The 13,665-nt window shown below is 40.9% G+C and overlaps 1 protein-coding gene across 2 annotated transcripts; it reads left to right on the forward strand.

Annotated features, from left to right (window-relative positions):
- Window positions 1-78: 78 nt before the first annotated feature.
- Window positions 79-13,169, forward strand: APEH (acylaminoacyl-peptide hydrolase). 2 transcript variants are annotated; one of them, XM_034440707.3, is made up of 22 exons: window positions 79-312; window positions 2,206-2,335; window positions 2,927-3,053; window positions 3,501-3,591; window positions 3,879-3,954; window positions 4,242-4,399; window positions 5,289-5,426; window positions 6,027-6,118; window positions 6,575-6,615; window positions 6,708-6,829; window positions 7,392-7,452; window positions 8,286-8,383; window positions 8,760-8,811; window positions 8,997-9,085; window positions 9,253-9,391; window positions 9,533-9,616; window positions 9,715-9,795; window positions 10,216-10,304; window positions 10,716-10,906; window positions 10,987-11,089; window positions 11,197-11,303; window positions 11,531-13,169. In XM_034440707.3, the coding sequence occupies exons 1-22, from the start codon at window positions 301-303 to the stop codon at window positions 11,631-11,633; spliced, it is 2,184 nt and encodes a 727-aa protein (XP_034296598.2). In that variant the 5' UTR covers window positions 79-300; the 3' UTR covers window positions 11,634-13,169. The 2 variants fall into 2 exon arrangements, with proteins under 2 accessions (XP_034296598.2, XP_034296589.2); XM_034440698.3 differs by having other exon boundaries at window positions 227-357.
- Window positions 13,170-13,665: the final 496 nt, after the last annotated feature.

The raw sequence follows: 13,665 nt of genomic DNA on the forward strand, positions 1-13,665 counted from the left end.
TTCGGGGTGGGGGGAAAAAGTAAGCCCCGCCCTTCCTCTGAGCGGATTGGGCAAAGGGCTCTAAATTTACGATGCCTTGGATCCAAAGGCTGCGCGTCCCCGCCCAGCCGCCCCTCCGCCCGCCCTGGATGGGGCTGAACCGCATCTCCGGGTGGAGGAAAGATTGGCAGCTCTATTTGACGGACAGGCCCGGAACCAATCATAACAAAGCAGCTCCAAAGACGATGCTCCTCCTTCTCGAGGGGAATCGAACTGAAGCTTCCGCGACTTCTCGGGAATCGGGACGACGATCAGAGAGCCATGGAACCCCCGGTGAGGGATCGTCAGGGGCCGGACACGCGTGTCGGTGAACGGCGGGTGGGTAGGGCCTGTTGCACGGCGCTTCCCCAAAGGCCGTAGTGTGATGGTGGGGACGGCGTGAGTCGCTCTTTCCCTCCGCTTGGAGCGGGAGCGATGGAGGGGGCGGGAGGGCTGGCGTTCCTCTTCCCCTTTCTTTCCGTCTTATTCCTGGGAAAGGCTGCCTGGGTCCCTCTTCCAATACCTGCACATCACATAGCGCGAAGCTCAACAGGTGAACCCTCTCTATGCATGTCACAGGTAGAAAGAGGCTTTTTCCTCTATGGCTGCTTGCTGCGAGGAAGCTACCAACGGAGAGGGCGTCAGTTTATCTCCTTTTCCCTTGGAAAAAAAGTCTCTTCTCGTAGCCCTTAAACGGGATCTTTATCCTCAAAGGGATAAAAGATGTCAGGAGCTGAACTTACTTTGATTGTGCTGACGCCCGTCCTTATGAAGCGCTACTTTCATTGTTCATTGTTTGCAAAAAATTGTTCATTGTTCATTGTTTGCAAAAAATTGGGGGGGGGGATTGCTTGCTCCTCTTAGAGCAGCACCTGTGGCAACTGCCTCCAGGACCCACCTCCTGTTGCCAATTTTATGTATTTTAGTACTCCTGTACTAGTACTTAGTTTAAATTAGTAAAATTAGCTACTGTTAATTGTTTGTGCATTTAGGTGAAACCGTTTCCATCCAACAGTTGGTGAACTTCCTGAATGGCAATGAATGAGCTGAGGCGGGGCAGAGTTGGCAAGTAGCTTTGATCTGGCCAATTCACTCTGTTCATCCTCGCATCAGGGATTCAGTTCAGCAGTCCCGTCTGAATTCAGCCTGTACAAAAAGATAAAAGACAAGTGTATTCTATCTATAGCACTGATATAATTCTGCCCTTTATGGTGATAATTCCAGTGATTTGGGAAGGAATAAAGGTTAGGAACTCCTGATATAATCGACGTCTTGCCCTGCAGAAGGTCAAAGTTTGTTATATCAAGAGACAATACTTCCCAGCTAGCTGGGTGCAAATTGCCATAGTGCTCCCAGCTCATGAATTTCCGGATCCCTGCTTTTCACACAGAAACAATTTTTATAACTTGACTTTGTGCCATCAAGTTGTTTTTGACTCCTAGCGATAGATATCCTCCATGGCAATCTATCCCTAACCTCTTCTTTCAGGACCGCCAAAGATGCAGTAATTGTCACTGTAATTGAGTCCATCCATCTTGCTTTTGCCATCTTCTTCCCTTCCACCTTTCCCAGCATTTGAGCCTTCTCCAGAAAGCTGGGTCTTTGCATAAAATGTGCAAAGTAGGATAATTTGAACCTGGTCATATGTACCTCAAGTGAGAACTCTGAGTTGATGTGTTCAGTGATCCATTGGCTTATTTTCTTGGTTGGCCATGTTATTCTCAGACGTCTTCAACACCAAAATTCAAATACCTCAATACTCTTCCAATCCTCCTCCTTCAAAGTCCAACTTTCACTTCCATAGAGCAGAGGTCTTCAAAGTTGGCAGCTTCAAAGTTGGCTCCCAGAATTCTGGGAGTTGAAGTCCACAAGTCTTAAAGCTGCCAACTTTGAAGACCTCTGCCATAGAATGTCACAGGGAATGGCTTCTGTGATTCTGGTCTTTGTAGATATGGATACATACCCCATTTATGTTTTCCAAGGCTTTTGTGGCTGCTGTACCAAGGATTAGTCTGTGACATAATTCCTTCACTGGTTGATTGTTAACTTGAACAAATGGCTGTGTCAGGGTTCCAAGTAACACCCCAACGAAAGAAGACTCTTTCCATTTTATTAGAGATTAGAGAAAAAGATGAGTCCATCACAACTAATTACGGTCCTTTATTTCTTTATATCTGTAATGTATAGTTGCTGAATGATATAGAAGAAATAGCTGCTTTGTACCGTGATCTGAGCCAGTATCCTTCGCTTTCCCATGCTTGTATTGGGCCTGAAGTAACAACTCAGTATGGTGGCAAACATTGCAATATTTATACAGGTAAGCTCTTTAAAGTTGAACCCACATCATTGGGTGTATATTTGGCTCCATGGAATTTAAATAGCCGTTGTGCAATATTGTTATCAACGGTCAAATGTAACATTGGGCCCTCAACCCCATAAACAAAATAAATCAGGACACAAAGCATAAGCATTACTTTTTTCTAGCTGTGTTTGATTGACATCTCTCTTCTTTCCTGATGATCCCAAGAGACTAAAAACTCAAAAACAGTAGTTGTAAGAGTTTCTATTGCAGACAAAAGATGAGAAGGATAGATTGTTACTGACTATTTCCCCTATTGGATGATGGTGGACTTTTTTTAAACCAATTCACTAAAAAAAAGTGTCTGTTTTACTGAAGAAAGCATAATGGGTGACAATTTCCTTAATCAAAACACACTGCATTGGGAGGTTTACACAATACAATAAACCTAAGCTAAGAAATCCGTTTGATAACTTGATGCAGTGTGTGAATCCAATTCTGATAGCGGTTCTTTGCATTCAATGAAGGAGGCTTTTTTCTATTGTGCCAGACTAGACAGAAGTAGGACTCTTTATGTAAATCAAATAATAGTAAAATCTCTACTTACAGAGTGGTCACAGCGGGACTTGGAAAGAGCTGAAAATGTGAAATTCTGCCGTCAGTACCTCGTTTTCCATGACAACCAGTCCGTCATCTATTCTGGCCCCTCAGGCAATTGCACTGAAGTCAAAGGAGAGTAAGTCTAGACTGCATTGGCCTCTCCTTGCTGCTGACCTAAGTGGAATATATTGGTCAGACATTGAGACTAATTTAAGGATTCCCACCCCGGGCAGAGGATTGTTTAAAAGCCAGCTTTGAAGAGCCAGTTTGGTCTAGTGGTTAAGGCACCAAGCTAGAAAGTGGGAAATTGTGAGTTCTAGTCCCACCTTAACCATGAAAACCAACTGGGTGACTTTGGGCCTATCACTGAATCTCAGGCCAACCACATCACAGGTTTGTTGTTGTGGAGAAAAAAGGAGAAGGAAGGTGTATTGAATATATTCACTACCTTGAATTATTTGTAAAAATAATAAAGACAGGATATAAACAAATAAAAAGGCACCCAGGTCCCTTCAACCTTATGATTTTATGATTCTATATTTATAGAATATATATTGTATATCTATATATATTTTCCACCTAGACTGCTCAGTCGGGATTCTCCAAGTGGAACTCAAAAAGCTGTTGTGCGAAAGATGAACAATAGCAAAGGCGAGGAAAAACAGTTCCTGGAGGTATGTTTCACTCCTGCTCAGTAAGGCTTCATGGCTTGGGGGTTTGCTCGGTAGGAATTGGGGGCCCCTTCATTCTTCCTACTTTTGTCTCATTCTTAGATTGCTTCTATCTGTGGAAGCAATGTTGCAGCAGCTATGATTTATGGGGGTTTTGTTTTATTTTCCTGCAGGAAAGGAAATTGTGTAGTCTTCTCCCACCTTGACGCCATTGTCAGGGAAGCCTTAATTAGTGATTTCAGTGAGGAAAAGGCTCTGTGAGCTAAACTGTAGTGTATCTGCTCTCGTAGGTCTGGGAAAAGAACCGGAAGGTGAAGAGCCTCGAGTTGACAGCTCTAGAGAAGCATGGCCAAGTATATGATGATGGTAAGGCTTTGTATAAGTTTCTGTTTCAGTTCCTAAGAGGCAAGAGACCAGCTCTGTATAATGGCAAATAGTAGGAAAACCTTGGTTAATCTTGGAAAAGAAAGTCTTGAGTCCTTTAATATATTTCAGGGATGGCTTAGAGATTCCAAAATCATGTTTGGGTGATAGAAACATTTTAAAACTATGCCCATTATGCTGTTGCTTTCTGATAGGAGGCTAATGGGATGCAGCTTTAGGGAAGAAAATGCATATGCTTGAGCCTACCAGGTATCATCTCCTATTCCCAGATCAGTTTGGCTGTTTGGCCTGGTCACACTCAGAGACTCACCTTCTCTACGTGGCAGAAAAGAAGCGTCCCAAGACAGAGTCTTTCTTTAAGCCCAGAGCCCCTGAGCTGAACACTGAAGAAGAACTGGCCAAGACTGAACGAGACAAAGCAGTGAAGGTGGGATGAACATTACCTTTTATGATCTCCCAGCAAGCCAACATTTCTGTTTTCCTTGATCTAGAAAAGCTGTCACACTATCCTTTTAACAATCTGGATAGGAAATAGTTAATGCAAAAGCAAGTTTTCAGGACTGTGATTAGTAATTCATCTATCAAAGGGAAGTTGTACAACATTCAATAAATCCCTGTCTTTCAGATGAGCCTCCAACATACAGACAATTTATAGTGACAAAACTCTCTTCTGGTTTCTTAAAGCCTTAGAGTAGAGGAGACTGAAAACTCCCACTTCCATGAATGCGGGTTTTTAAAAATTATTTTTATGAGCATCTGCATCTGTTCATTCTTTTGGTAACTGCTGCTTAACTTATTGTCAGTGTGAGAACCAATTTTTAAAGAGCAACTTGATAACCTGGATAGGTCTGTTTTGAGTGCTTTGATTTTTAAGTCATTAAATCAGCCAGGGGTCTGATTTTCAGGTTCTGGATAGCATTCATCTTCTATTGTGTTGTTGCCTGTTCTTTTGGATGAAAGTTAGCTCCTTGATGGGTGTGCAATACTTGATATCAGCATCTAGGAGAAGGCGTCACATTCTTTTTCCCATTATGAAAATAGCTTTAATGTGATCCTTTGGGAATCTGATGCCTTCATCCTGGTCTGTTCTGAAGGAGCAACTATCTTCTACAGCAGTTTAAGATGCTGTGACCTGTTGTAAAATTATTGCATTCTTAAGAGAGGTATGCCTTAAAACATTCTTGGTCTTGATAGATATAAAGTTGGGAACAGTACTGTGAATCATTGGCCATTTTCCAGACAGGCGAGAATCCTTTTGCTAGCATGCTATGTATCTCAGGATGCCTCTGATTTTATTGTTTTTCTGCCTTTCTCAGGGAGAGCAGTTTGTATTTTATGAAGACTGGGGGGAAACTCTGGTGGCTAAGAGTATCCCTGTACTGTGTGTATTGGACATTGAGAGCAACAATGTTTCCGTGCTAGAAGGTGTTCCAGAATATATCTCACCTGGTCAGGTCAGTACAGAGCACTTGGAATTGAGGGTGGGGGGGATTGATTACCCACAATTATGGCTGAATTTATATGTGCTTGCTATATCTTGTTGCAAAGAATATAATAGCTATACTACAACTACCTCAGAAAGAGCCAGTTTGGTGAAGTGGTTAAGGCATCATGCTAGGAACTGGGAGATGGTGAGTTCAAGATGGTGTATTGCCTTGGGCACAAAGCCAGCTGGGTGACTTGAGCTGGTCACTTTCTCTCAGGCCTAAGAAGGAGGCAATGGCAAACCATTTCTGAAAAACCTTGCCAAGAAAACTGCAGGAACTTGTCCAGGCAGTTGCCAACAATTAGAAACAATTGAACAGAAGAAATAAAAGCTGCTATATAATGAAAGATTCATCCTTTGAGAGGGAGAGAAAATATCTTCCTGGAAATAGCATCTTTTATCTCCCACGTTAGATTCCCAGACAAAGGGATGGGTTGTGTTTCCTGTTCACTCATTGCAAATATTGCTTTTCCCCCCAAGCTATGCTATGCTGAAAGATGGTTTCTGGAGTAAAATATTAACTTTGCCCACCTCTTCAAACTTAACATCATCTTCTCTCTGCTTCAAGGCTTTCTGGACTCCAAATGACACAGGAGTGGTATTCACTGGCTGGTACCATGAGCCTTTCCGTCTAGGCTTGAAGTACTGCATCAATCGCAGGTGAGTTTCCTTCCAAAAACTGGAGGAGAAATCCAAGTGGAATTTGACTGTCTATACTGCAAGAGGTGTATAAAATCCAATATTAAGCAGATAAACTCAGGAAAGCTTTAGAAGTCCCTTTTCCCAGGATAATTTGGTTTTCTCCAAAAAAAAAAAAAAATAGCATTTAAATGGAAAGGGCATTATAGTCTTTATGAGTTGTGATTTCTGCCATCCAGGGTGATGAAGGAACATCCCAATATACATAGGGATTATTTTTTATTTTTAGTATTGTCCATTTCTAAGATCATTGGGGAGGGGTTCAGTTGGTCAAAGCATAATATTTCTTTTTCTGTTTAAGGGTTGAATAAAACAGTAGCTTAATTTTAAAAGAAAGGTATCTCTCTACCCTTTTCCTGACCAGTCTTATATGATCCCTTCCTACATTACCACCAGCTGTTTCCCTTCTGCCCCCAGATCATCACTTTTCCATGTCGATCTGACAGGTGGTCAGTGTGGTGAGTACAGGAATCCATCTTTATCTCTCAGTCAGTGCGTTCTGCTGGTGATTTCTCTTGCGTCATTATCTCCCCTCCCCCCCACCTTACAGAGCTGTTGTCAGAGGACAACAAAGCCATTTGGTCTCCACGGTTGAGCCCAGACCAGTGTCGCATCGTATACCTGGAGAATCAGGCTTCTGGACCTCATCAGCAATGCAGCCGTATCTGCATGGTGAGCACTGATTTTGAACTATTGGCACAGAAACAATTTCAGGTAACCTGATTGCATCTAGCCAAGTCACTGAGTTAGTCTTTAATTTGTACAGGACTTTTCAGCTCTTTGTAGTCTCGAGCATTTGAACTTCACGTATTGTGGTCAGAGTTCTAAATGATCCTGAGTTTAGTTTGATCTGATTAGACTAAGAACTTCTGGGAGTTTGGGGTGGCTGTTATGGATTAGGAGGGTTGCTTCTTCAACAACCTTGTGAGAAAAGGAGGCAGAAGTCTGTAATGAAAGTAAGGAGAATGAGGTCAAGTGTTTCCTACCGACAACAATTTTGTTTGATCTTCCAAACTTGGAAGTGATGATATCTTTTGCTGCAGGAGAAGTAAGTCAATGGATTTATGAAGTATCACTTTATTTATTCTATATATTTTCTCATTCATACACTACTTCACTCTATTCTGATTCCTAGTGGTTAGCAATATAGCTTTCCATGACATTTCTTAATTTGAGAGACCATGAAGTTGTTCCAGCCACATCCCAGTTTGATACCTTTCAACCTTTTTTTCAGTATGATTGGTACACAAAGCTCACTTCCGTGATAGTCGATATTGTCCCGCGACAGATCCAAGGTGAGTAATGTGATACAAATGGCATTCTGAACTATGGATGTAAAATAATTCCTCTTGGATTTTTTGCTCCACATGAATTTGTGACAGGAGGAGCATTAGATACAAAAGATCTATCCTTAATTCTACTTTCTAAAAACAAGAAATAATTTAGTGGCTGGGAAATGGCATTCATTTTTTTAATGCAAGGGATGACTTTAGAATTCCTTCCAGGCTTTTGTTTTTCAACCTTTGGAAGTCCTGATATACTTACAGTACTGCCGGGTATTTTCTATAGGAGCTTCTTCCATTCTCTGGCACTTCTTGGAAGGATCGTGTTAATATTTAACAGATTTAACAGATTAACACAGTTGGAAGGGACCTTGCAGGTCATCGAGTCCAATTCCCTGCCCAAGCAGGAGATCCTACATCACAACCTCCTGATCGTGAGACAAGAGCTCTATCTCTAGGCCATCGGGTCTTGTAAACATGTTTACGTTGCCAGTTTAGGAAGTGCTTTAAAAAGGAATACTTGTGAAATAAATAAAGCCCAACCCATACATGTTTCATATTTTCTTTAAAAATAAAAGCTGAAAAGAATCCTTTACTATCTTCACGTTAATAAGTATAATACATATTCGAATAGGCCAATCTGTGATGGGTTTTTCCCTCTGAAAAACTGGAAAATGCTAGAGACCTGAAAACAAAAGGGGATTCGTGAACACCTGTACATATCTATCCTAAATATGTTGAATGCTGAACATTTAGAGAATCTGGTGAATTATAGTTTCCAATGGAGCCTTTCTGTCTAACCATGAAAACAGCTGCTGCCTGCATTAATTTGCTCTCTCTTGCAGATGGATTTGCTGGAATCTATAGCACAGCACTGCCTGAGCATTGTTGGGCAGCAGACAGCCAAAGAGTTGTGCTGGACACAACTCACCGCAGCAGGCAGGTAAGGATATTGCTGGATTGTTAGGCTGAGCCAAGAGTATTTTTCACAAACCAAATGTATCCAATCTGGCTATCCTCTAAAGATTCTTCCAGATAGATGATTTTTAAGCATCAGGTCTGCTGAGTCAAGGAATAATCTAAACTTAAAGTCACATGGAGGTTTCCAAACTGATCTAGGTTTATAATGACATAAGGACATCTGTAGAGATGGTTGTGGATTATGTGGGTCCTGGCATTTGTTGTCTTTCCTTTATTTTCCTTTCTCTTCTATATTAGTCTCATGTGTTTAATTTGTTATAAATTATGGTATGGTATATATGAATACATATGTGTGCGTGTATGTACAGTAGATCCTTCATATGCTGGTTTTTCCCTAGGAGCTGATTGTGGTGGATATGGCATCAAAAAGTGTATGTTCACTCACCAAAAGTAAGTATAAAATTTTCCTTATCTCAGTAACCAGATGCTGCTACCTAACTGAGAAATCCCATGGAAAAAATTCTAATAAATTAGCTTAGAACCAAACTGGCAAGGTAGGCAAACTTCTGCTTGAATAAGGAAATTACCCAGACAGAAGCATTGATTGATACTATTTTTTTCCTTTCCTAAACTAGGCTCTTCTCTTGGAAGCTGGGTGCTGCTCACCATTGACAGAGATCTGATGGTGGCCAGATTCTCCACTCCTAACTCTCCTCCTATGCTTGTAAGTTCTGTGTGGCCTATGTTGGAAATCCTTCAGCTTCAATGTCATGCTTAAGTGCTTTCCACCCAACATCAGTTTAAACTCTGCATATCCAAATATTGTATTATTGATCAAACAAAATAGGATCTAATGCTGGATATCTCTTTTAATAATTTATCTTGCTGCAGATGGTAGCTTTTCTGCCTCCTGCAGGCAAGGAAGCAGACGTGAATTGGGTATGTCTAGAAGAAACTAGTCCAATTCAAGGTATTAGTTGGGATGTCCATATTCTTCAACCTTCTGCAGATCAAGACAATCCCCAGTACAGTAAGTATCCTGAGGGGAAATTTTGGACCAATTTAACCATCTGTTATTTTTATGCTTCAGTTTGAGTTGCCTTTCTACAGAAAAACTTGGAAGACTGATAGTGATTTTCCTTAACCTGCAAATTATTTCCTGTATTCCCAGGAGGCCTAGATTTTGAAGCCATACTACTCAAGCCCACTCAGGTACCAGAGCAAAGCAAACTTCCGTTAGTGGTGTCACCACATGGTAAATTGCTTGTCTTGTTCCCTTCCCTCATCCTAGTCCTGTATAATGTCATTCCCTCACTATTCATCTGAGCTTGACTCCATTTTTTTTCTTGAAAGGAGGCCCGCATTCAGTGTTCACCACCACCTGGATGCTATATCCAGCAGTGCTCTGCCGAATGGGATTTGCTGTGCTGTTGGGTAGGTAATAATCTCTTTCAGACACCAAGATGTCTGCTGGGTCATCTGGCATAAGGACTGTGCATACCCTGGGCAGCCATCAGATCATCCTTTAAGTGAGCAATGATAGATTATAGAGCTGTGATAGTCAGTTCATAACTCTTGACATGGACATTATTTTAGAAAGACAAGCTTCCCCAGCCTTGTGCTTCCAGATGTGCATGGCCATAATCTCTTAGAAGTCTCAGCCACACAGTCATATTCACAAGCTGGAGTCTTTTGATACTGGAGCTATGTCAAGGCTAATTCCGATAGTAAAATCCAGAGCTTCTAACATTATTGGAGGCATTTGTCATTGTAGTGAAATTTTGCTAAGGCAAATAAGTTTGAAACCGGAGAAAGTTTGGCTATCGTAATATTGTGCTTTCCCTCTCTTTTAAGTGAATTACCGAGGATCATTGGGCTTTGGCCAGGATAGTGTGGATTCACTACCAGGAAATGTGGGCTGCCAGGATGTCAAAGATGTGCAGGTAAGAAAGTCCCTTCCTCCATTTCCAACAAGACTATTTGAAACGTTCACTACATGGAGAAATGTAGATATTTACTGTAACAAGAAGGGAATTCAACTGTCACCAAGGAGAATGGCTGTTTATATTCCCTTGCCAGATCAAACTCTCAGTAGGATAAGTGTGAAGTCCTTGTGAGACTATACCTCCTTTAGAGATGTGTGTAATATATTTGTTCTTATATATACAAGAACAGGAAACTTTCTCACGAGGATCTATCCAAATGTAGTTTGTACTTTTCAAGGTATACATTGAGACGACCTAATCATAGTCCTATCAGAACTCAGCTAAACATTTGGACTTTCCTTTGTCCACATGTATATTCAAGATGCCGTAATCCTTGCTCCCTCGGTAAACCTTTTCTTTTCCTTGTAGTTCTGTGTAGAGCAAATGCTACAGAAAGAACCTCTGGATTCAAAGAGAGTAGCTTTGCTTGGAGGATCTCATGGAGGCTTCTTATCTTGTCATCTCATTGGCCAATACCCCGGCACATATAAAGCCTGTGTGACCAGGAATCCTGTGGTCAATATGGCCGCCATGATTGGAAGCACGGATATCCCTGATTGGTGAGTATTTATGAACAACTATGTTCTCCCTTTTGAGCAGATGCTGTCGTTACTGATGCCTGCTCTGTGGCTCCTTCTAGGTGCATGACTGAGGTTGGGCTACCCTATGACCAAGCTGCTCTCCCAGTTCCTGAACAATGGGAAAAGATGCTGCTTCATTCACCTATGCAGTTTGTTGACAAGGTACAATACATCTTTCCCTCCCTTTTTGTATATCCATTACTCTCAGATCATCATATTTTTTTCTTACTTTCGGTATTCTGATTTCCATCTTACATTCTTTCCCTTAGGTTCAAGCACCAGTTCTCCTGTTGATTGGAGAAGAAGATAGACGTGTTCCCCCCAAGCAAGGCTTGGAATATTACCGTGCACTTAGATCCAGGGGTATTCCAACCCGGTAAGCCTCTTGGGTAGAATTGAAGAAATTGGGTGTCTACAAGAAATCAGAGAAATCAGAGAAAAACAGAAATACATGCAACGGGGGTGGGGGGGTGGGGGGGGGTGGGTAAAATAAAATGATAACCTGGGCAGAAGATGGGGCTGAAATGATGATGATGATGATGAGGGAAATGTCAGCAAAGTAACTCTATATTAGCTGATGCCTCTGTCTCTTCATATTTCTAGGATGTTGCAGTATCCAAGGGATAACCATGCACTATCCAGTGTGGAGGCCGAGGCAGACGGTTTCATGAATATTGCACTCTGGCTTCTCCAACACTTGAAATAACAATTACAGAAGCTTACACTTTTGGGTTGAGGCCAGCTAACAGAAAGTCAAGTCTCTTCAGTTTGAAAGACCTTCTAGTAGCTGATTGGTACTCTGATCCCTAGTCTCCAAAGTGTGAACAGGCACATAACAATGTGGACATCATCCTCGAGGCCTCTCAATTGTGGTAGAGAGAGAGGCTACACTGGCCAAATACGTCATTTTGCCAAATTTAGCATTTTATCAATAATATCACCATTATAACTATGCAGAACGGTCAAGTACTGGAGCACTGATAAATATTCTCATTAGATAGTATTAGACACTCTGTAATTTCATTTAAATGATTGGCGCTAAACTGAAAAGAATGAATTTCAGAAATCAAGCTGCAGAATATATTCTTGGGATAATCTTATTAATTTCTATGAATTAAATTATTTAGTTTAAATACTTAGATTGGGAATGACTGGAATGCAGTATTTTGAAGAAGTGATGTAAAATCATTAACTTGAAATTTAAATAATGAAATTATGTTTCACAAAATTAAGTTTCTTGATGGCTTGGATTGGAGAAACTTGATGTGGTGTATGTGAAAAGAATCTGGGTATTGTTGACTACAAGTTAAACAAAGCCAGCAGTGTGATGAAGCTACTAAAAAGGCTAATGTTATCTCAGAGTGTGTTAACAGGAACACAGTCCAGATAATAGGAAGTAACTGTTCCACTCTATTCTGCAGAGTCCAGTTTGGAGCACCATATTTCAAATAGCACAGTAATGTAGAAGCAAGTTCAGAGGAGGGCTAATAAGATGGTGAATGAACTGGAAATCATGTTTAGCCTACAGAGATACAGCTAAGGGAAGATATATGAACCAAGACAAATTCCTTGTGTGTCCAATCACACTTGGCCAATTAAAAAAAAAGTTCTATTCTACATGTTAGCGGTCATCAGATATCTGAAGAGTTGTTTCATAGATGAGGGAATTGATTTATACTGTTTCCCCAGAGGGCATGAACAGAACCAAAGGTTAAAAGTACAGTGAAGCAGGTTCAGGCTAGACACCAGGAAGAACTTCTTGATTGTATTACTTGTGAACCAGTTGTAAGTTTTCCTTCACTAATGTATTCAAGCAGTAGTTGGAAGCTCATCTATCACACATGCTATGGTGGATCCAAGACTCTGCGGATTGGACTAGATGACTTCTTTGGTCCCTTCCAAAACTGAATCTGTTTGACAATGAACTTTAATAGCTGTAGCAATAAGTCACAACATATTAAGGATTGTCTAGGAAAGAAAAATAATTCACTACCAGACCAAAGAATTACTGTCACTGCCGTCTGTGCACAAGTATCTAGTAATAAACCTTTTTAACGGTTTGATTAGCTCTGGAATATGCCTGCTCTTTGTTCTCACATCTAGGACATCATACATCTTTGTTCACAGAAAAAGAATTAAAGGAACCTAATTAAGAAAATAACCTGTTACTTGTTCTATTTATAAAATGTTATCTTTTTCCAACTGAAAGAATGATTAAATTAAAATATACTCCTTCATAGGATAGCTTCTGATTTACTGAAGACCAGTAATTTGAACAAGGACTTCAATCTCCTGTGTTTTGTTTCATACTACACTGCTTTATTTTTGGTTTGTAGTGATGCTGCACTGAGTAATGTTTTGCAGGCCATGGGTTGTAAGAATGTACTATAAATGAAATTTTGTTGACATTTTTATTGAACTAACCACTTGATCTTTGCCACCTGCTTCCAGAACTGAATATTTCCTGGTCCCTGATTAGCAATAGCAATAGCAGTTAGACTTATATACTGTTTCACAGTGCTTTACAGCCCTTCCTAAGCGGTTTACAGAGTAAGCATATTGCCCCCAACAGTCTGGGTTCTCATTTTACCCACTTCTGAAGGATGGAAGGTTGAGTCAACCTTGAGCCAGTCAAGATTGAACTGCTGGCAGTCAGCAGAGTTAACCTGCAATACTGCATTATAACTATCACACCACCACTTTACTGGCAAAAGCAAATGTGTTGAAGGAGATGCGCC

This window comes from Pantherophis guttatus, chromosome 2 (assembly GCF_059756535.1).
Source record: "Pantherophis guttatus breed Tessera chromosome 2, ASM5975653v1, whole genome shotgun sequence".
Taxonomy (NCBI): Eukaryota; Metazoa; Chordata; class Lepidosauria; order Squamata; family Colubridae; genus Pantherophis; species Pantherophis guttatus.